Source organism: Heterodontus francisci, chromosome 2 (genome assembly GCF_036365525.1).
Source record: "Heterodontus francisci isolate sHetFra1 chromosome 2, sHetFra1.hap1, whole genome shotgun sequence".
Classification (NCBI taxonomy): Eukaryota; Metazoa; Chordata; class Chondrichthyes; order Heterodontiformes; family Heterodontidae; genus Heterodontus; species Heterodontus francisci.
This window is the reverse complement of record NC_090372.1, coordinates 71,047,269-71,067,910: the sequence shown is the minus strand read 5'-3', so window position 1 is coordinate 71,067,910 and position 20,642 is coordinate 71,047,269. Positions and strand designations below refer to the sequence as shown.

At 43.6% G+C, this 20,642-nt stretch overlaps 1 protein-coding gene across 2 annotated transcripts in view; it reads left to right on the top strand.

Moving 5' to 3' along the window:
* osbpl3b (oxysterol binding protein-like 3b) overlaps positions 1-20,642 on the top strand; it is a 215,970-nt gene that overhangs the window by 50,626 nt on the left and 144,702 nt on the right. For both annotated transcript variants that reach the window (XM_068058932.1, XM_068058942.1), the window contains exon 2: positions 6,358-6,600. In XM_068058932.1, coding sequence (XP_067915033.1) covers positions 6,508-6,600 — 93 coding nt within the window. In that variant the 5' untranslated portion in view covers positions 6,358-6,507. The remainder of the gene's footprint in view (positions 1-6,357; positions 6,601-20,642) is intronic.

Sequence of the window (20,642 nt, the reverse complement as noted above, 5' to 3'; positions counted from 1 at the left end):
GCACCTAGTCATCTCCTCGAAAAATTCAGTCAAATTTGTTAGACACGATCTCCCCCTAACAAAACCATGCTGACTATCCTTGATTAATCCCTGCCTCTCCAAGTGGCGATTAATCCTGTCCCTTAGAATTTTTTCCAATAGTTTCCTTACCACTGATGTTAGACTCACTGGCCTGTAATTACCTGGTTTATCCCTGCTACCCTTCTTGAATAATGGTATCACATTTGCTGCCCTCCAGTCCTCTGGTACCTCTCCTGTGGCCAGAGGGGATTTGAAAATTTGTGTCTGAGCCCCTGCTATCTCCTTCCTTGCCTCACATAGCAGCCTGGGATACATTTCATCTGGGCCTGGGGCTTTATCCACTTTTTAAAGCTCTCTAAAACAGCTAACACTTCCTCCCTTTCAACACTAATATGTTCAAGTATATCACAATCCCCCTCCATGATCGCTACACCTGCATCGTCCTTCTGAAAAGTAATCATTTAAAAGCTCACCCATGTCCTCCGGCTCCACACACAGATTGTCACTTTGGTCCCTAATGGGCCCTACTCTTTCCCTGGTTATCCTCTTGCCCTTAATATACTCATTAAAAAACCGTAGGATTTTCCTTTATCTTGTCTGCTAGTGTTTTATCATGTCCCCTCTTCACTGTCCTAATTACTTTTTAAAGTACCCTTCCCCCCCCCCCCCCTCCCCCCACACTTTCGATACTCATCTAGGGGCTCTGCTGTTTTCAGCACTTTGAATCTGCCATAAGCCTTTTTTTATTCCTTGTCCAATCCTCTATATCCCTTGACATCCAGGGTTCCCTGGACTTGTTGGTCCTACCCTTCGCCTTTATGGGAACATATTGGCCCTGAAACACTATCTCTTTCCTTTTTGAAAGACTCCCACTGGTCTGATGTAGACTTTCCTACAATAAGCTGCTCCCAGTCCATTTTGGCTAGATCCTGTGTTATCATATTGAATTCGGCCTTCCCCCAATTCAGTACTTTTATTTCTGGTCCCTCATTGTCCTTTTCCATAACTAACTTAAATCTTAAAGTTATGGTCACTATCCCTGAAATGTTCCCCCACTGACACTTCTACCACTTGTCTCGTTTCATTCCCTAGAATTAGGTTCAGTACTGCCCTTTCTCTTGTGGGACTTTCTATGTGCTGGCTCAAAAAGCTCTCCTGTGTGCACTTTAAGAATTCTGCACCCTTTCAACCTTTTGCACTAAGACTATCCCAGTTGATATTGGGGAAGTTGAAATCCCCTACTATTATTACCCTATTATTTTTACACCTCTGAGATTTGCCTACATATCTGCTCCTCTATCTCTCCCTGACTGTTTGGAATCCTGCAGTACACTCCCAGCCATGTGAATGCCCCCCTTTTGTTTTTGTTCTACACATATGGCCTCATTTGAGGAACCTTCTAAGATATCATCCCTCCTTACTACAGTAATTGACTACTTGATCAATAGTATAATTCCAGCTCCTCTTTTACACCCTCCCCCGTCATGCCTGAAGATTCTATACCCTGGAATATTGAGCTGCTAGTCCTGCCCTTCCCTCAGCCATGTTTCTGTGATAGCAGTAATATCATATTCCCATGTGTTAATCAATGCCTTCAATTCATCTGCCTTACTAGTAAGACTCCTTGTGTTAAAATAGATGCAATCCAGCCTTGCATTGTTCGTTTCTGCCTTAACCGGTCTATATTTGCTCTGCCTTGCAGACTGACTCAGTTTCTCTTCTATATTTGACTGTGCTGTACCTCCACTCTGTATCCCATCCCCCTGCCAAATTAGTTTAAGCCCCCCACCCTGTCCAACTTGTACAGGTCCCACCTTCGCCAGAAACAGACCCAGTGATCCAGGAAACTAAAGCCCTCCCTCCTGCACCATCTCTTCAGCCACGCATTCATCTGCTCTATCCTCCTATTCCTGTACTCACTAGCACGTGGCACCGGGAGTAATCCAGAGATTACAACCTTTTTGAGGTTCTGCTTTTAATCTGCTACCTAGCTCCCTAAATTCTTGTTGCAGGACCTCATCCCTCTTTCTACTGATGTTGTTTACCTTTGCGCTGCAGTTGCTCTTTAGATTTAACAATGTTTAGGATTCATGGTTTCTGTTCTATTTATTATCATCTATACATACAAGGTTCTCTCAGTCACCTAATTTTGAGGCTGAAGCATTCCGATTTATTTCTCCTTTCCTCATAATTCAGCCCTCTGGCAGGGCTGTCATTGTTTTATGCATCAGTTCCAGGGATGGATGTTTCCCTTTAAGTTTCTGTGATGGGAACTGCCTGCAGCACTCTAGTTGTAGCCTCACCTGAGCACTATATAGCTTCAGCATGACAACAAGACTTCCCTATTTCTAAACTCTAACCCCCTAGCCACAAAGGCCAAAATTCCATTTGCCTTCCTAATTACTTGCTGCACCTGCATGCTAATCTTTTGTGTTTCATGCACAAGAATACCCAGATTCCTCTGTACTGCAGTATTTTGTAGTCTTTCTCCATCTAAATAATCTGCTTTTTTATTCTTCCTACCCAAGTGGATTACCTCACACTTTCCCACATTGAACTCCATCTGCTAAGTTTTTGCCCACTCACTTAACCTATCTATATCCCTTTGCAGATTCTTTGTGTCCTCATCACAACATGCCTTCCCACCTATTTTTGCATCATCAGCAAATTTGGATACACTACACTCTGTCCCTTCCTCTAAGTCATTAATATAGATAGTAAATAGTTGAGGCGCTAGGACCAATCCTTGTGACACCCCACTACTTACGGCTTTCCAACCTTAAAAAGGCCCATTGATCCCAACTCTCAGCCTTCTGTGTGTTAGCCAATCCTCAATCCATGCCAACACATTACCCTCAATACCCTGAGCTCCTATTTTGTGCAATAACCTTTTATGTGGCACCTTATCAAGCGCCTTCTGAAAATCCAAATACACAACATCTACTGGTTCCCCTTTATCCACTCTGCTTGTTATATCCTCAAAAAACTCTAACAAATTTGTCAAACATGATTTCCCTTTCATAAAACTATGTTGACTCTGTTTGATTTGCATTCTGTTTTTCTAAATGTCCTGCTATTTCTTCCTTAATAATGGACTCTAGCATTTTCCCAATGACTGATGTTAAGCTAACTGGTCTGTAGTTTCCTGCTTTCTGTCTCCCTCCTCTCTTGAATAGGGGTGTCATATTAGCGGTTTTCCAATCCGCTGGTACCCTACCGGAATCCAGTGAGTTTTGGAATATTATGATCAATGCCTCCACTATCTTTGCAGCCACTTCTTTTAAAACTGTTGGATGTCGGCCATCAGGTCCTGGCAACTTGTCTGCCTTTAGTCCCATCAGTTTGTCCAGCAACTTTTACCCTCGTGATAGAGATTGTTATAAGTTCCTCCCTCCCATTTACACCTTGCTCATCTATTATTGTTGGGATTATAGTGTCCGCCACGGTGAAGACCAATGCAAAATATTGGTTTAAATTATCTGCCACTTCCTTGTTCCCTGTTATTAATTCCCCAGTCTCATCCTCTAAGGGTCCCACACTTACTTTAGCTACTGTCTTCCTTTTAATATACTGTAGAAGCTCTTACTGTTTGTTTTTATGTTCTTGCCAACTTACTCTCATAATCAATTTTCTCCCTCTTTATTAGTTTAGTTTTTTTTAGTTTAGTTTAGAGATACAGCACTGAAACAGGCCCTTCGGCCCACCGAGTCTGTGCCGACCATCAACCACCCATTTATACTAATCCTACACTAATCCCATATTCCTACCACATCCCCACCTGTCCCTATATTTCCCTACCACCTACCTATACTAGTGACAATTTATAATGGCCAATTTACCTACCAACCTGCAAGTCTTTTGGCTTGTGGGAGGAAACCAGAGCACCCAGAGAAAACCCACGCAGACACAGGGAGAACTTGCAAACTCCACACAGGCAGTTCCCAGAATTGAACCCGGGTCACTGGAGCTGTGAGGCTGCGGTGCTAACCACTGCGAAAGAACTCCAATAAATTGGTTAAACATGATTTCCCTTTCACATAACCATGTTGACTCTGCCTGATTACCTTGAATTTTTCTAAGTACCCTGCTATAACATCTTTAATAGCTTCTAACATGCTCTCTATGACTTTTAAGTCTTTTTTAGTAAAGTGCTTTACAACCAATGAAGCATTTTAGAAGTGTAGTTATGTGGCAAACAGTTTACACAGTGCAAGATGTCTCGCACAGCGATAAATGATCAGATAGTCTGCTTTAGTGATGAGCAATAACTGAACATAGTCAATGTTAAGTCTATGATCTGTCTTCTAGCCTCTAGTTAAGCACTATTCATTGTTTAAGACCTTGCATTTGGCTGGCTTCAACCTCAGTGACAAAAAATATCTTCACATTTGTAGTTATTGCCGAGTTCCTCCTTTATTCTTTGGCTACTTCATCAGCCTCTGCTGCCTACTATCTTCCTGTTTCATATCATCTACGAATTTGAGCAACATTGTATTTTTGAATTCAAGTTTTTTATGGAGGTTAAAAATAGTAGGGGGTCCATCAAAGAACCTTGGAGCACTCCACTTCACTGCATCATTTTGGCCTGACATCGCTCCCATAAGGGGAAACAGTTGGTACCTGTCTCTCAACCTTATTATCTTCAAGTTTTAGGAGTAATACCCATCAATCAATCTGGACTGGATTTGAACCATGCCTTCAAAGTGAAAGACTAGCAGGAATTTTTTTATCCATCTTTGAAGTAGGTTGAGGTCGCAAAGGTGAAAGACGGCTTAAAAAAAAAATCTGTTGGATGTGTGACGGCAAAAGCAAAATCGGTTCTGAAGCCCAGTTATTTTTCCAATAAAAATTGTCACCTGCCAACACAAGAATGTTTAGAATTTGCAGTCTGACCCAAAAGAATGTTTATTGATTTATAGCAAAACATCTTGGTATAGTGCCTTTAACACAGAAAAATCAATTTCTGTGCAGAACATACACCTATTTGGAATCTCAGAAATAATCTATTTTCTGATTAAAAGTGGGTAGATTTGATGTTGTAAAATGGTGCTTTATTTGTTCTAGCTGAAGGCAAATGATTTGAAACACCTGACTAAGGCTATTGCAGCTCAAAATGTTAGGTCTCATTTTTGCTTTGTGGATTCAGGCATCTAGAACACAGTCTGCTAGAAAAGGTTGCACACCCTCTTTCATGTTCTCTGTAGAAGAATAGTTCTGCTCATGTAATTCAGAATGATATAACAGAGAAACATAATGGAGAAACACCGAGGGGAGCTCTGATGGTCAACCTGAGTATGTTTTGGCCAGTCAGCCTGACTTAATTCATTCTGGGGTACCTGACAGTGTGGTTGACTGGACTGGAAAAATGATGAAATATCAGTTGCTGAAATGTTTATGTTGTGATTTTTTTTCAAAGCTTGCAGGTGATGCAAAACTTGGAAGCTTTGTGAACTGTGAGGAGGATAGTGCAGAACTTCAAAAAGACATAGACAGGTTGGTGGAATGGGCAGACAGGTGGCATCCATTTTGGTAGGAAGAACATGGAGAGACAATGTAGAATAAAGAGTACAATTCTAAAGGGGGTGCAGGAGCAGAAGGACCTAGGTGTATAGGTACATAAGTCATTGAATGTGGCAGGACAGATTGAGAGAGTGGTTAATAAAACATACAGTATCCTGGGCTTTATTAATAGGGGCATAGAGTACAAGAGCAAGGAAGTTATGTTGAACTTGTGTAAGGCACTAGTTCGGGTTCAGCTAGAGTATTGCGCCCAGTTCTGGGCGCCACACTTTAGGAAAGACGTGAGGGCATTGGAGAGAGTACAGAAAAGATTCACGAGAATGATTCCAAGAATGAGGAATTTCAGATTTGATCGAGGTATTCAAAATTATGAGGGTCTGGACAGACTAGATAGAGAGAAACTTCCCACTCATGAAGGGATTGAGAATGAGGGGGCACAGATTTAAAGTATTTGTTAAGAGTAGCAAAAGTGACATGAGGGAAACTTTTTCATGCAGTCAGTGGTTAAGGTCTGGAATGTGCTGCCCGAGAACGTGGTGAAGGCAGGTTTAATGGAAGCATTCAGAAGGGAATTGGACAGTTATATGAAAAGGAAGAATGTGCAGGGTTACAGGGAGAAGACGGGGGAATGGAACTGAAGGAATTGCGCTTTCAGAAAGCCAGCGCAGACATGATGGGTCGAGTGGCCTCCTTCTGCACTGCAACAATTCTGTGATAGTGCTAACAGTTTCGGTAGATGAGTTGTCAATTTTGTGTGTATTTTTTTAAGCTGTTTTAAAATGTGTATTTTTGTAATCTGTCCATTTTTGTTTGTAGGAAGAAAAGATGATGAAAGTTACAGAAACCGGACCCATCTTCACTTAACCTGAGGTGATGCTTGCTGCTGATATGAAAAGAACCAAAACTCTTTTGAGTTGAATTCCTTAATATTAATTGGTGGTTCCGGAGAACGTTCAGACCTACATCATGAACAACGATGAGCGAAACATTGTAGTGCCACAGAAATTACCAAGCCCCACCCGGAGTTCCAGCAGCGCTCTAAGACCAGATACTCGCCAGGTACAGCATGTTCTATTGTGTGTCTGTTGATCATAGTTTGTGTCATATGTCAATTAACATACATTACCAAGTAATTCCTGCAGCCTATAGCCACATGTGCCCATAAAAATTTTTTAAAAATGGATGTGTGGCTTCAGACCATCACCATGCCTTTAATTAACATAACCGTACTTGGCTGTTAAATTAATTGGTCACAAGTTTTTTTTTTTCCATTTTTCTTTTTGCATACCATTAATGGTACTATCGTAGCCCTAACAGCAGAATGTGCGATGGTGACTGTCTAAGAGAATGTCATTTTAATGTAGTGGTCAGTTAATTTTGAGTAAAAGAACGCCAAGTAAGTGAAGTTGCTAAAATATTTTCAGATATATGCTGTGTATGTTTAACGTTTTATGTAATCATTCAAAATTTCTTTTCAGACTAATCAGCCTCCTTTTGATCAAGTTGACCTCTGTTCCAAACCAAGTAAAACACTGCAATACTGCTCTGTCCTGAGGGCTCGGACTGCAATTGCCTGCATCCTTATCCTGAACATACCTTTAGGGATGTGCCCATTATAAACATATAGAGAGTATCTGTATCTTAAATCTTTATGAAGGTCTTATGAGGAAATTTTGTGACCAGTTGAGAGGGAAAGACTCCTTTTTTTGGGAACTAAGTTGAAGAAATGCTAGATTGCTTTAAAATATTGCCAGTAAAACCTACAATTCTGATTCACAGCAAGTAACCAGGTCAGAATGTGGCAGCTACCAACCACCCCCTCCCCTCCTTCCCTGCCCCCTCCCCCAACCCCAGTCCAATCCCCCAACCCCTTCCACACCAACCCATTAAGGCCAAGCACACGGGGGGTGGGGGGGGTTTAAGTTGGATATTTTCCCCTGAAAATAGGCACAAGGATTCTGATATGTATAATTTACCTGGGTCTCTAATTGAACTGTGGGCAGCCCACCATCTTTGTGCTTCCTGCTGATTACTGTGAGATTACTGTTCTGCCAGTGTGAACTGTACTGTTGATTGGCTGTATGTATCAGCAGGGGACCCAACATTGTAATTTCCTGGCAACACTTAGATAGCTTGTGCTGCTTAAAGCTAGCCTGCACCTTTTTAGAGAGAGTGCATTGTGGCTGAAGGAGGTGCTGGCAATCGTGTAGGGAGTGAATCTGATGTTGGAAACATTGAAGAGTGGCACAGCATGGGAGAGAAAGGCCTTCAAGGTTTCCAGATGCTCCACTGGATGTCATGGGGGAGGATGTGAAAAGGGGATATGTCCTGTATCCACAGGAGGCCCTCCAGACATGTGCTGAAAAGGCATGAGAGCAGATTTCCATGGGGGTCACTGCCAGGAGTCTAGCCCCACCGACCTGGATGCAGGGCACAAGAAGTTTCATGACTTCACATGGTCAGGGTCAGTGAATACATCTTCAAATGCCATATCCTACCAACTCAAGGCACTTGATTTACCACACCAGCCTCCACTCATCTATCAACAGTATTGATCCGTCAAAATTCATACCTGATATTCATATGTTCCACTGCACCTTCATACACTTAGCATTGCTGCAAATCATGCACTCGCATCTCCCAGCTTGCACGTAATGCCAAGGAAACCTCCTGCTGATTATACCACACACCCTCGGCTGATAAATCCGTGCTTCTCCATGTTGTACACCAATTAGAAAAAGCACTGAGGGTAGCAAGGGCGCAAAAGGAATTCTGAGTGGTGGACTTCAATGTCCATCACCAAGAGTGGCTCGGTAGCACCACTGCTGGCCAAGTCCTATAGGACATAGCTGCTAGACTGGGTCTGCAGCAGGTGGTGAGGGACCCAACAAGACCTACTTGACCTCGTCCTCACCAATCTACCTGTTGCATCTGTCCATGACAGTATTGGTAGGAGTGACCATCATTCAGTCCTTGTGGCGACGAAGTCCTGTCTGCACACTGAGGGTACCCACCATCGTGTTGTGTGGCACTACCAGCTTGCTAAATGGGATAGCTTTCGAACAGATTGAGTTACCCAAATAAAAGCATAATATAGTAGATGTTGGAAATCTGAAGTAAAAACGAGAAATGCTGGAAATACACAGCAGGTCTGGCAGCATCTGTGCAGAGAGAAGCAGAGTTAACGTTTCATGTCAGAGAACCTCCTTCAGAACTGACATTTCTAATATTAACATAGATCCCTTTTTTAGTCCCTAATCAGCCCCACCCCTCCATTTACTACCTTTTCATGCTTTATGTACCTATGGAAGACTTTTGAATTCCCTTGTATGTTAATTACCATTCTCATATAGTCTCTTTGCTTCTTCTATTTCCTTTCTCAAATCCTCTCTCAACTTTTTATATTTTGCCTGATTCTCGCTTGTATTATGAACCTGACATCTGTCATACACGTTCTTTTCCTGCTTCTTACACTCTCTCTCTCGCTCTCATCATCCATGGAGCTCTGGCTTTGGTTATCCTACCCTTCATCCTCGTGGGAATGAACCTTGTTGCCCCCGGACCATGACTTCTTTAAAGGCAGCCATTGTTCTGTTATGGTTTTGCCTGCTAGTCTTTTGATTTGAGTTGATCTGGTCCAGATCTGAGTTCTCCTGAACATGCATCAGAAACTCTTCCCTTCCTTTGCCCTTTACACTGTTTTATATTCCAGTCAATATTAGGATATTTGAAGTCCACCATTATCCCTGCTCTATAATTTTTGCATGTTATGTAATTTCCTTGCAAATTTGCTCCTTAATATCTTTCTCACTCGTTGGTGGCCTATAGAATACATACAGCAGTGTAATTCTCACACTCTCTCACACTCTCTCACACTCTCTCACACTCTCTCACACTCTCTCTCACACTCTCTCTCTCACTCTCTCTCTCACTCTCTCTCACACTCTCTCACACTCTCTCACACTCTCTCACACTCTCTCTCACTCTCTCTCACTCTCTCTCACTCTCTCTCACTCTCTCTCACTCTCTCTCACTCTCTCTCACTCCCTCCAACACTGTAATATTCTGCCTAATCAATGCTGCCACCCCCACTGTAATGCTCTCTAATCAATACAACTGCCCCATCTCCTTTCTTCCCTGCTCTATCTTTCCTGAACACCTTGTATCCAGTAAAATTTAATACCCAGTATTGTCCTTTTTTGAGCCAGGTCTCTATTACCACTACAGCATCATGCTCCCATGTAGCTTTCTGCACCTGCAGCTCACCGACCTTATTTCCCACACTTCGTGCATTTACATATACGCACTGTAAACCTAACAGTTTATTGCATTCCTTCTTGCTCTGACCCCACCTAATAGAGTCATAGAGATATACAGCACAGAAACAGGCCCTTCGGCCCATCGTGTTCATGCCGGCCATCAAGCACCTATCCTAATCCCATTTTCCAGCACATGGCCCATAGCCTTGTATACTATGGCATTTCAAGTGCTCATCTCAATACTTCTTAAATGTTGTGAGGGTTCCTGCCTCTACCATCCCTTCCGGCAGTGTGTTCCAGATTCCAACCACCGTCTGGGTGAAAAATCTTTTCCTCAAATCCCCTCTAAATCTCCTGCTCCTTACCTTAAATCTATGCCCCCGGTTATTGACACCTCCGCTAAGGGAATAGGTTTCTTCCTATCTATACTATTTATGCCCCTCATAATTTTGTATATCTCAGTTAGGTCCCCAGTCAACCTTCTCTGCTGTGAGGAAAACAACCCTAGCCTATCCAGTCTCTCCTCTTAGCTGAACTGCTGCAGCCCAGGCAACATCCTGATTAATCTCTTTTGCACCCTCTCCAGTGCAATCACATCATTCTTAGTGTGGTGACCAGAACTGTACACCGTACTCCAGCTGTGGCCTAACCAGTGTTTTGTACAGCTCCATCATAACCTCCCTGCTCCTTTTATTCTGTGCTTCGTCTAATAAAGGCAAGTATCCCATATGCCTTCCTGACCACCTTATCTACCTGTGCTGCTGTCTTCAGTGATCTATGGACGAGTCTACCAAGGTCCCTTTGACTCTCTGTACTTCCTAGGGTCCTACCATCTATTGTATATTCCCTTGCCTTGTTAGTCCTCCCAAAATGCATCATCTCTCTCTTCTCGGGCTTAAATTCCATTTGCCATTGCTCTGACCATCTATATCATCCTGTAATCTAAGGCTTTCCTGCTCACTATTTACAGACCACCAATTTTTGTGTCATCTGCGAATTTACTGATCATACCTCCCTATATTCACGTCTAAATCATTAATGTACACCACAAACAGCAAGGGTCCCAGCACCGATCCCTGCGGTGCACCACTAGTCACAGGCTTCCAAATGCAAAAACAACCCTCGACCATCGCCCTCTTACTCCTGCCGCTAATCCAGTTTTGGATCCAATTTGCCAAATTGCCCTGGATCCCATGGGCTCTTCCCTTCTTAACCAATCTCCCATGCGGGACCTTATCAAAGCCCTTACTGAAGTCCATATAGACTACGTCAACCGCTTTACCCTCAACTACACATCTAGTCACTGCCTCGTAAAATTCAATCTAGTTTGTTAGACATGATCTCCCCCGACAAAGCCATGCTGACTATCCTTGATTAATCCCTGCCTCTCCAAGTGGAGATTAATCCTGTCCCTTAGAATTTTTTCCAATGGTTTCTCTATCACTGATAGACTCACTGGCCTGTAATTACCTGGTGTATCCTTGCTGTGGAATGGTACCACATTCGCTGTCTTCCAGTCTTCTGGTACCTCTCCCGTGGCCAGAGAGGATTTGAAAATTTGTGTCGGAGCCCCTACTATCTCCTCCCTTGCCTCATATAACAGCCTGGGATACATCTCATCTGGGCCTGGGGATTTATCCACTTTTTTTAAGCCCTCTAAAACTGCTACTACCTCCTCCCTTTCAATTTTATTTGAATATATCACAATGCCCCTGCTTGATCTCTACACCTACATCGTCCTTCTCCATAGTGAACACAGATGAAAAGTAATTTAAAATCTCACCTACGTCCTCCGGCTCCACGCACAGATTGCCACTTTGGTCCCTAATGGGCCCTACTCTTTCCCTGCTTTCCTCTTGCCCTTAATATACTTATAAAACGCCTTAGGGTTTTCCTTTATCTTGACTGCCAGTGTTTTTTCATGCCCCCTCTTCGCTCTCCTAATTTTTTTTTAAGTACCCCTACACTTTCTAAACTCCTCTAGGGCCTCTGTTGTTTTCAGCCCTCTGAATCTGCCATAAGCCTCCTTTTTTTTTCTTTATCCAATCCTCTATATCCCTTGACAGCCAAGGTTGCCTGGATCTGTTGGTCCTACCCTTCACCTTTACAGGAACATGTTGGCCCTGAACATTCTCTAGTTCCTTTTTTGAATGACTCCCACTAGTCTAATGTAGACTTTACTATAAATAGCTGCTCCCAGTCCACTTTGGCCAGATCCTGTTTTATCATGTTGAAATCAGTCGTCTTCCAATTCAATACCTTTATTTCCGGTCAATCTTTGTCCTTTTCCATAAGTACCTTAAATCTTAAAGTTAAGGTCGCTATCCCCGAAATGGTCCCCCACTGACACTTCTACCACTTGTCCAGCTTCATGCCCTAGGATTAGGTCCAGTGCCGCCCCTTCTCTTGTAGGACTTTCTACATGCTGGCTCAAAAAGCTCTCCTGTATGCACTTTAAGAATTCCGCCCCCTTTACACCTTTTGCACTAAGACTATCCCGGTTAATATTGGGGAAGTTGAAATCCCCTACTCTTCTTACCCTATTATTTCTACACCTCTGAGATTTGCCTACATGTATGCTGCTCTATCTCTCCCTGACTGTTTGGAGGCCTGTAGTACACTCCCAGCCATGTGATTGCCCTCTTTTTGTTTTTAATTTCTACCCATATGGCCTCATTTGAGGAACCTTCTAAGATATCATCCCTCCTTACTGCAGTAATTGACTCCTTGATCAATAGTATAATGCCACCTCCTCTTTTACACCCTCCACTGTCATGCCTGATGATTCTATATACCCTGGAATATTGAGCTGCCAGTCCTGCCCTTTCCTCAAACATTTTTCTCTGATAGCAATAATACCATATTCCCATTAGTTAAGACCTTCAATTCATCTTCCTTACTAGATTAGATTAGATTAGATTAGAGATACAGCACTGAAACAGGCCCTTCGGCCCACCGAGTCTGTGCCGAACATCAACCACCCATTTATACTAATCCTACACTAATTCCATACTCCTACCAAACATCCCCACCTGTCCCTATATTTCCCTACCACCTACCTATACTAGTGACAATTTATAATGGCCAATTTACCTATCAACCTGCAAGTCTTTTGGCTTGTGGGAGGAAACCGGAGTACCCGGAGAAAACCCACGCAGACACAGGGAGAACTTGCAAACTCCACACGGGCCGTACCCGGAATCGAACCCGGGTCCCTGGAGCTGTGAGGCTGCAGTGCTAACCACTGCGCCACTGTGCCGCCCCATAGTAAGACTCATTGCGTTAAGATAGATGCAATCCAGCCTTGCATTATTTGCTTGTGCCTTAACAGGTCTATATTTGCTCTGCCTTTCAGACTGACTTAATTTATCTTCTATATTTGTGCGTCACCCCCTACCGTGCCTCCACTCTGTATCCCATTCCCCCTGCCAAATTAGTTTAACCCCGCCACCGGCCAACAGCACTAGCAAACCTCCCAGCAAGGATGTTGGTCCCATTCTGGTTCAGCTGCAACCCTTCCAACTTGTACAGGTCCCACAATTGCCAGAAACCGATCCAGTGATCCAGGAAACTAAAGCCCTTCCTCCTGCACCATCTCTTCAGCCACGCGTTCATCTGCTCTATCCTCCTATTCCTGTACTCACTAGCACATGGCACTGGGAGCAATCCAGAGATTACAACCTTTTGAGGCCCTGCTTTATGATCTGCTACCTAGCTCCCTAAATTCTTGTTGCAGGACCTCATCCCTCTTTCTACCTATGTTGGTACCAATGTGAACCACGACCTCTGACTGTTCACCCTCCCCCTTCACAGTGTCCTGCAGCCGCTGCGTGACATCCATGACCCGAGCACCAGGGAGGCAACATACCATCCTGGAGTCACGTTTGTGGCCACAGAGATGCCTATCTGTACCCCTTACGATAGAATCCCCTATCACTATACCTCTCCCACTGTATTTCCTCCTCCTTGGTGTCATAGACTTGGCTCTTGCTGCATTCCCCTGATTATTATTATTATTTCATTATTTCTTATTCTAATGCGAGCGAGCTCTCCAGTCCTTTGTACACCTTGTTTCTCCTAATGCTACATCTTTGTTCCCAACCCCCTGCCAAGTTTGTTTAAATCCTCCCCAACAGAACTAGCGCATAGTCCTCCCAGAACATAGGTCACGGTTCTGTTGAGATGCAGCCTATCCGGTCTGTATAAGTCCCACCTCCTCCAGAACCTGTCCCAATGTCTGAGGGCCTTCCCTCCTGCACATCTGTCCAGCCATGCATTCATCTGCTGTATCCTCCTGTATCTATGCTATACTGGTGTATGGCACGAGAAGTAATCTGAAAATTGCTAACTTTGAGATCCTGCTTGCTAGTCTCCTTCCTGTCTCTCAAAATATGCCTGCAGGGCCTCATCCCACTTTTCCAGCTCCCACCTATGTTGTTGTTACTGATATGGACCACGGCCTCTGGCTGTATATCTTCCAGCCTTCACCCTGGCATCAGGGAGACAACACAGCATCCTGGAATTGTGTCTCAGGCCGCAGAAGTGCCTGTCTGTTCCCCTAACTATAGAATATCCCCTTTTTTTTAATCTCTTCTCTCCTTTTCTCTCTCCTTTTTCTCCAGTTATTTCTTTACACGTTACATTACTTAGCCACTTCCTTATACTAACAAAATCTTCCTCACCTGAGTCTTGTTAGTGTCAAAGAGTCATTACTGCACAGACTGAGGCCATTCCACTTGTTGAGTTCACGCAGGCTTCTGTAGAACAATACAGTTCGTCTCATTCCCCTGTTCTATCCCTGTAGCCTTGCAAGTTTATTTCTTTCAAGTGCCCATCCAGTTTCCTTTTGAAATCATTAATTGTTTCCACTTCCTCCACCCTCGCAGGTAGGGAGCTCCAAGTATTTACCACTTGCTGCATGAAAAAGCTCTTCCACGCATCCCTCCCTGCATCTCTTGCACAGAACCTTAAATCTGTGTCCTCTAGTCCTTTTACCATCAGCTAATGGGAACAGATTTTCTTTTGTCTACCTTTATTGAAACCTGCCCCAATTTTGTACACCTCTATCAAATCTCCCCTCAATCTTATTTGCTCCAGGAATAACAACCCTAGCTTCTCCAATCTAACCTTGTATCTAAAATCCCTCATCCCTAGCATCATTCTGGTAAATCTCGTCTCCACCCTCTCACGGAGCTTCACATCCTTCCCAAAGTGTGATGACCAGAACTGGACATAATACTGTAGCTGGGGCCTAACCAGAGCTTTATAAAGCTTCAGCATGACCTCCCTGCATTTGTACTCAATACCACTATTTATGAAGCCCAAGATCCCATATGCTTTGTTAACTACTCTCTCAGTATGTCCTGCCACCTTTAAAGATCGATGCACACGAACCCTCAGGTCCCTCTGTCCCTGTACACTCTTCAGCACTGTGCTATTCATTCTATATTGCCTCTCCCTATCCCTTCTGCCAAAATGCATCACCTCACTATTCCATTCCATCTGCCACTTGTGTGCCCATTCTGCTAGCCTATCTGTCCCATTGCAGTCAATTTGTATCATTCTCACTGTTTGTCACACCTCCAGATTTGATATCATTGGCAAATTTTGAAATTTTACTCTATTCTAATGTCCAAGTCATTTCCATATATCAACAAAAACAGTGGGCCTAGCACTGAATCTTGGGGAACATCACTGTCTACAATCCTCCAGTTTGAAAAACAACCATTCACCAAGACTCACTGTTTTTTATCCTTTTCTCCAAGCTGACACTGGCCCTCTTCCATGAGTCTCAATTTTGTTAACCAACTTTTTATGTTGTACTTTCCCACAGTTTCTTCAAATCATATATACAACATCCAGTGTATTCTCTTTATCCACCTTCTCTGTGACTTCATCAAAAAATTCAATTAGACTGGTCAAGCACAGTGTACCTTTTACAAATCCATGCTCTGTCTCCTTAATTAATTCTAACTCTCCAAGTGCCTGTTGAGATTTTGTTTTTCCAGATTATTGATTGTAAAACCTTACCCACCACTGATGTTCAACTGACCAGCCTATAATTACTAAGAATGCCTTTACACCCATTAGAACATAGAACATAGAACAGTACAGCACAGTACAGGCCCTTCGGCCCACGATGTTGTGCCGAACCTTTAACCTACTCCAAGATCAAACTAACTACCGACCCTTCATTCTACTATCATCCATGTACCTATCCAAGAGTCGCTTAAATGTCCCTAATGTATCTGCTTCTACTACCACCGCTGGCAGCGCATTCCACGCACCCACCACTCTCTGTGTAAAGAACCTACCTCTGACATCTCCCCGAAACCGTCCTCCAATCACCTTAAAATTATGCCCCCTGGTGATAGCCCTTTCCACCCTGGGACAAAGTCTCTGGCTATCCACTCTATCAATGCCTCTCATCATCTTGTACACCTCTATCAAGTCACCTCTCATCCTTCCTCGCTCCAATGAGATTCTTGAATAAGTTTGCCACTCTCCAATCCTTTCTTGTCCAAGAACTTTTTTAAATATTCTAGACAAGGCTTTAATTGTACATGAAAAGATTGTAAACCCTTTTCTTTGTCAGGTTTATAATGTCATATCAAATAATGCACGAGGGAAATCTTCTCCTATAAGCTATTGGATATATAGGGCTAATTCTGGAAATGAATTTAGCAGCCTTGAGTAGTGGCCAATTCGGCAAAAATTACAGCAGTAGATAAGCACATTAGGGAGAAATGAGTAGAAGGATATGGTGGGAGGAGGCCCATGTGGAGCATAAATGGCAACATAGATCATAGAGCTGGGCTGCCAATTGGTCTGTTTCTGTGCTGTAAATTCTATAATATTTAATAAAGGAACTGAGACAGAAATTCTCTCAAGCATTTGTCACGAATTGAAAGTAAAATGTATCCAGCTAATTTGTGACAGTGTAACTTTTGTGTTGAAACCAGATGGAGAGCAAACTGAAGTACAGGGACAGAATTGGATGTTTTTTTTTGTTGGTTTAAGGTTGTACATGGGAAACTGTGTGGAAGTGAAGTGTAGTTAGACTGAGGAAATAAATAATAGGCTAGATGGCTTAGTTTAATGCTACTGATTGTAAAGATTTTATAATCTCAAATCGTACTTCAGACCCAAATTAGGACGTGTTTTGTGTACATGTAGTTCTCAGTACCGTTAATATTTCTGCCAATATTACATTATTTCGTATCGTTATGAATTTGAGGCTTTTGTTAAAGTAAAGGAAATGTTGGATTAAAATCTTAAGTGACCAGTTCCTGTTGTCTTCAACTTTGCTTAAGTTTTAATGTTGTTCAGTGCATTTAGACTATCAGTGAATAATCACGGCAGCGCAACCATCAACATTTCTCCTTCAACCTGCAAAATATTATCTAATCTATAATAATTAACAACTCTGCAACATACTGTGAAATCAGTGTTTAATGTTAGCCAGCTATGCTGTGTTGTTCACCGATCTGTATTACAGTAATAAAAATCCATATGTCACAAATAAGAAACATCTGCTATGAATATGAAATAACCTTTTAGTAGGAGCTAAACAGCAATAACAGAACAGTGTACTTAATTGGATAAATCAGGAATTGAACAGTAATGGACTCTAGCTGTGAAATGGCTCAGAAAATTTTAACTTTTTTTTCACCAATATCAACAGCTAACATCGTTGTTTAATACTGAATATTAATCTGCCTCGCCATGCATATCTAATAGCCGTTCACTAAATTTATTTGCATAATTGGGTCTTTCAGTGTTGTAATGACATTTGAAAGGGAAGGGCACATAACGGTTTCTTTAGAAATAAACCTTTGGTACTTCCTACTCTCCCTCCTGACAGCTAGTAGCAGTACAGGGTTATTTGTGTAATGATTCTGTAGGAGATGAGGCTTCCTTGTCCCCATGTCAGCTGGGTGCATTTAACTACTGATATGGTAGTCTTTCCACTGCAAGTTTTATAGTATGCAACTACTACTAGTACAAGTGGTCCAGTAGTACCCAAGAGCTCATTGCACTGTAAAATCTATCCCATTTGTGTTGTAGACCAGATACAAAAAAAACAGTATGAGTAACTCTTAATCAGGGCAGTGGGAGAGCTCCCTCACTCTTCTTTGAGTAATACTGAGATTTTTACACTAGTCTGAGAGGGTAGGCAGGGCCTCAATTTACTGTCTCACCTCAAAGATGGCACATTTGATAGTACAACATTCCCTCAGTACTTCACTTTAGTGTCAGCTAGATTATGTGTTTCTGCCCCCACATGGTGCTGTTAAAAGGCATCAACACGGAACTTTCAGGTAAAGTGCTTTTGATTTTATTTCGCTGCTGCAAAGTTGGTGGAAGTGTGTTTTTGGAGAGGTTGATTGAAGTTTTTTTCAGCCAGAAGGAAGTGGTGCTGGACTTTTGGAAGGAGTAGTGTGAATTTGAGACTCTGCAGGCATTCTTCAGTGTGAGATGTTAAAGCAGCATCGTCAGCAAAGAGGAGTTCTCTGATGAGGACTTTCCGTACTTGGGACTTCGCTCTTAGACGGGCAAGGTTGAACAACCTGCCCCCTGATCTTGTGTGGAGGAAAATTCCTTCTTCAGAGGATTTGAACGCATGTGAAAGCAGCAGGGAGAAGAAAATCCCAAAAAGTGTGGGTGCGAGAACACAGCCCTGTTTCACACCACTCAGGATAGGAAAGGGCTCTGATGAGGAGCCACCATGTTGAATTGTGCCTTTCATATTGTCATGGAATGAGGTGATGATACTTAGTAGCTTTGGTGGACATCCGATCTTTTCTAGTAGTCTGAAGAGACCACGTCTGCTGACGAGGTCAAAGGCTTTGGTGAGATCAATGAAAGAGCGACATCTCAATTCATTCCATCTTCGCTGCCTTCGGAGAATACTTGGCATCAGGTGGCAGGACTATATCTCCAACACAGAAGTCCTTGAAGCGGCCAACACCCCCAGCTTATACACACTACTGAGTCAGCGGCGCTTGAGATGGCTTGGCCATGTGAGCCGCATGGAAGATGGCAGGATCCCCAAAGACACATTGTACAGCGAGCTCGCCACTGGTATCAGACCCACCGGCCGTCCATGTCTCCGTTATAAAGACGTCTGCAAACGTGACATGAAATCGTGTGACATTGATCACAAGTCGTGGGAGTCAGTTGCCAGCATTCGCCAGAGCTGGCGGGCAGCCATAAAGACAGGGCTAAATTGTGGCGAGTCGAAGAGACTTAGTAGTTGGCAGGAAAAAAGACAGAGGCGCAAGGGGAGAGCCAACTGTGCAACAGCCCCAACAAACAAATTTCTCTGCAGCACCTGTGGAAGAGCCTGTCACTCCAGAATTGGCCTTTATAGCCACTCCAGGCGCTGCTTCACAAACCACTGACCACCTCCAGGCGCGTATCCATTGTCTCTCGAGATAAGGAGGCCCAAAAGAAAGAAAGTGTGAATTTGAAAGGCATCTGGGCAGAAAACCTGCTGCTAGCCATGAGGGCTTTAGTTACTGCAGGCTAAGATGAACGGCATGAAATGGAAATGGAGCAGAGGGAGGAGTATGGCTCTCAACAGAAGGCCATTCCCAGCTAGGGCCTTCAGCGAGCAGCTCTACCTCCACATCAGCCAGGAGCAGCGTCTGTGATGGCTACACTTCACCAAGGAGGTGGTTACAGAACTGTGCCATTTCCTTGACCTGGCTCTGCAGTTGCAGAACATGGCAAGGATGGTGCTGACAGTGATGGTCAAGATCACTGTGGCCCTCAATTGCTACACCAGCAGATCCTTCCTGGTTGGAGCCGACGACATCGCCATCATGTCTCAGTTTGCCATGCATCGCTGCATCAGGGAGGTCACGAGGCCCAGTATGCAGGGAAAAGGAACTTCATTGTTGAATTTAGAAACTTATGTAACATCTGTGGATAAGAAATTCTGTTCGTGTTGATGTGCGGGCAGCCATTCTGCTTGGAGTGATGCAGCTTCTTTGGTTTGAGTCTAACTTTGCTGCACACCAGGGAGTGGTTGGTGTCGCAGTCCGCACTGTGGAAGCTGCGTGTGATTTGAACACTGTTTATAGAGGCTCATCTTGTGACGATGAGGTCCAGCTGGTGCCAATGACGTGATCTTGGGTGTCTCCATGAAACTTGGTGACCGGGTTTAGTTTGAAAGAACGAGTTGGTGATGCAGAGGTTGTGGTAGGTACACAACTCCAGCAGTCTCTGTCCATTCTCATTCATCCTTCCAATGCCATAGCGCCCAAGGCAGAAGGGCCATGAGTCGTGGTCGGCCCCAACCCTGGTGTTAAAGTCCCCCAGCAGGAACAAATGTTTGGTATTAGGAATGCTACTAATATTATGGAGTTCCTCGTAGAACTGGTCTTTAACCTCAGTTGGGGAGCAAGTGTTGGAGCATAGATGCTGAGTAGGTGTACTGGACCAGAGGCGGAGAGCAGTCGGATGGACAGTATGCGTTCTGAGCCATTTGAGGGCGGCTCTGTCATGCTGAGCAAAGAGTTTCTGATGGCGAAGCCCACTCCATGCTGTATTGGTTCTTCAGGATCCCTACCTTGCCAGTAGAAGGCATAGTCTTGCTCTCTCAGAAATCCGCTAGCAGGGAGGTGTGTCACTTGAAGTGCTGCATTGTCCACTTTGAGTCTACTGAGCTTGTTGTTAATGGTGGCCATACAAGAGTCGTTGATTTGTGTAAGGTCTTCTGACAGGCCAGGACACACAGTTCTGACGTTCCAGCTTGCAAAACGAAGGGCTGCTGATACCTTTCCTTTTTTTGTTGTGCTGTTTGGTGCAGTTTTACAGTCCCTCGTTGCAGGTGAA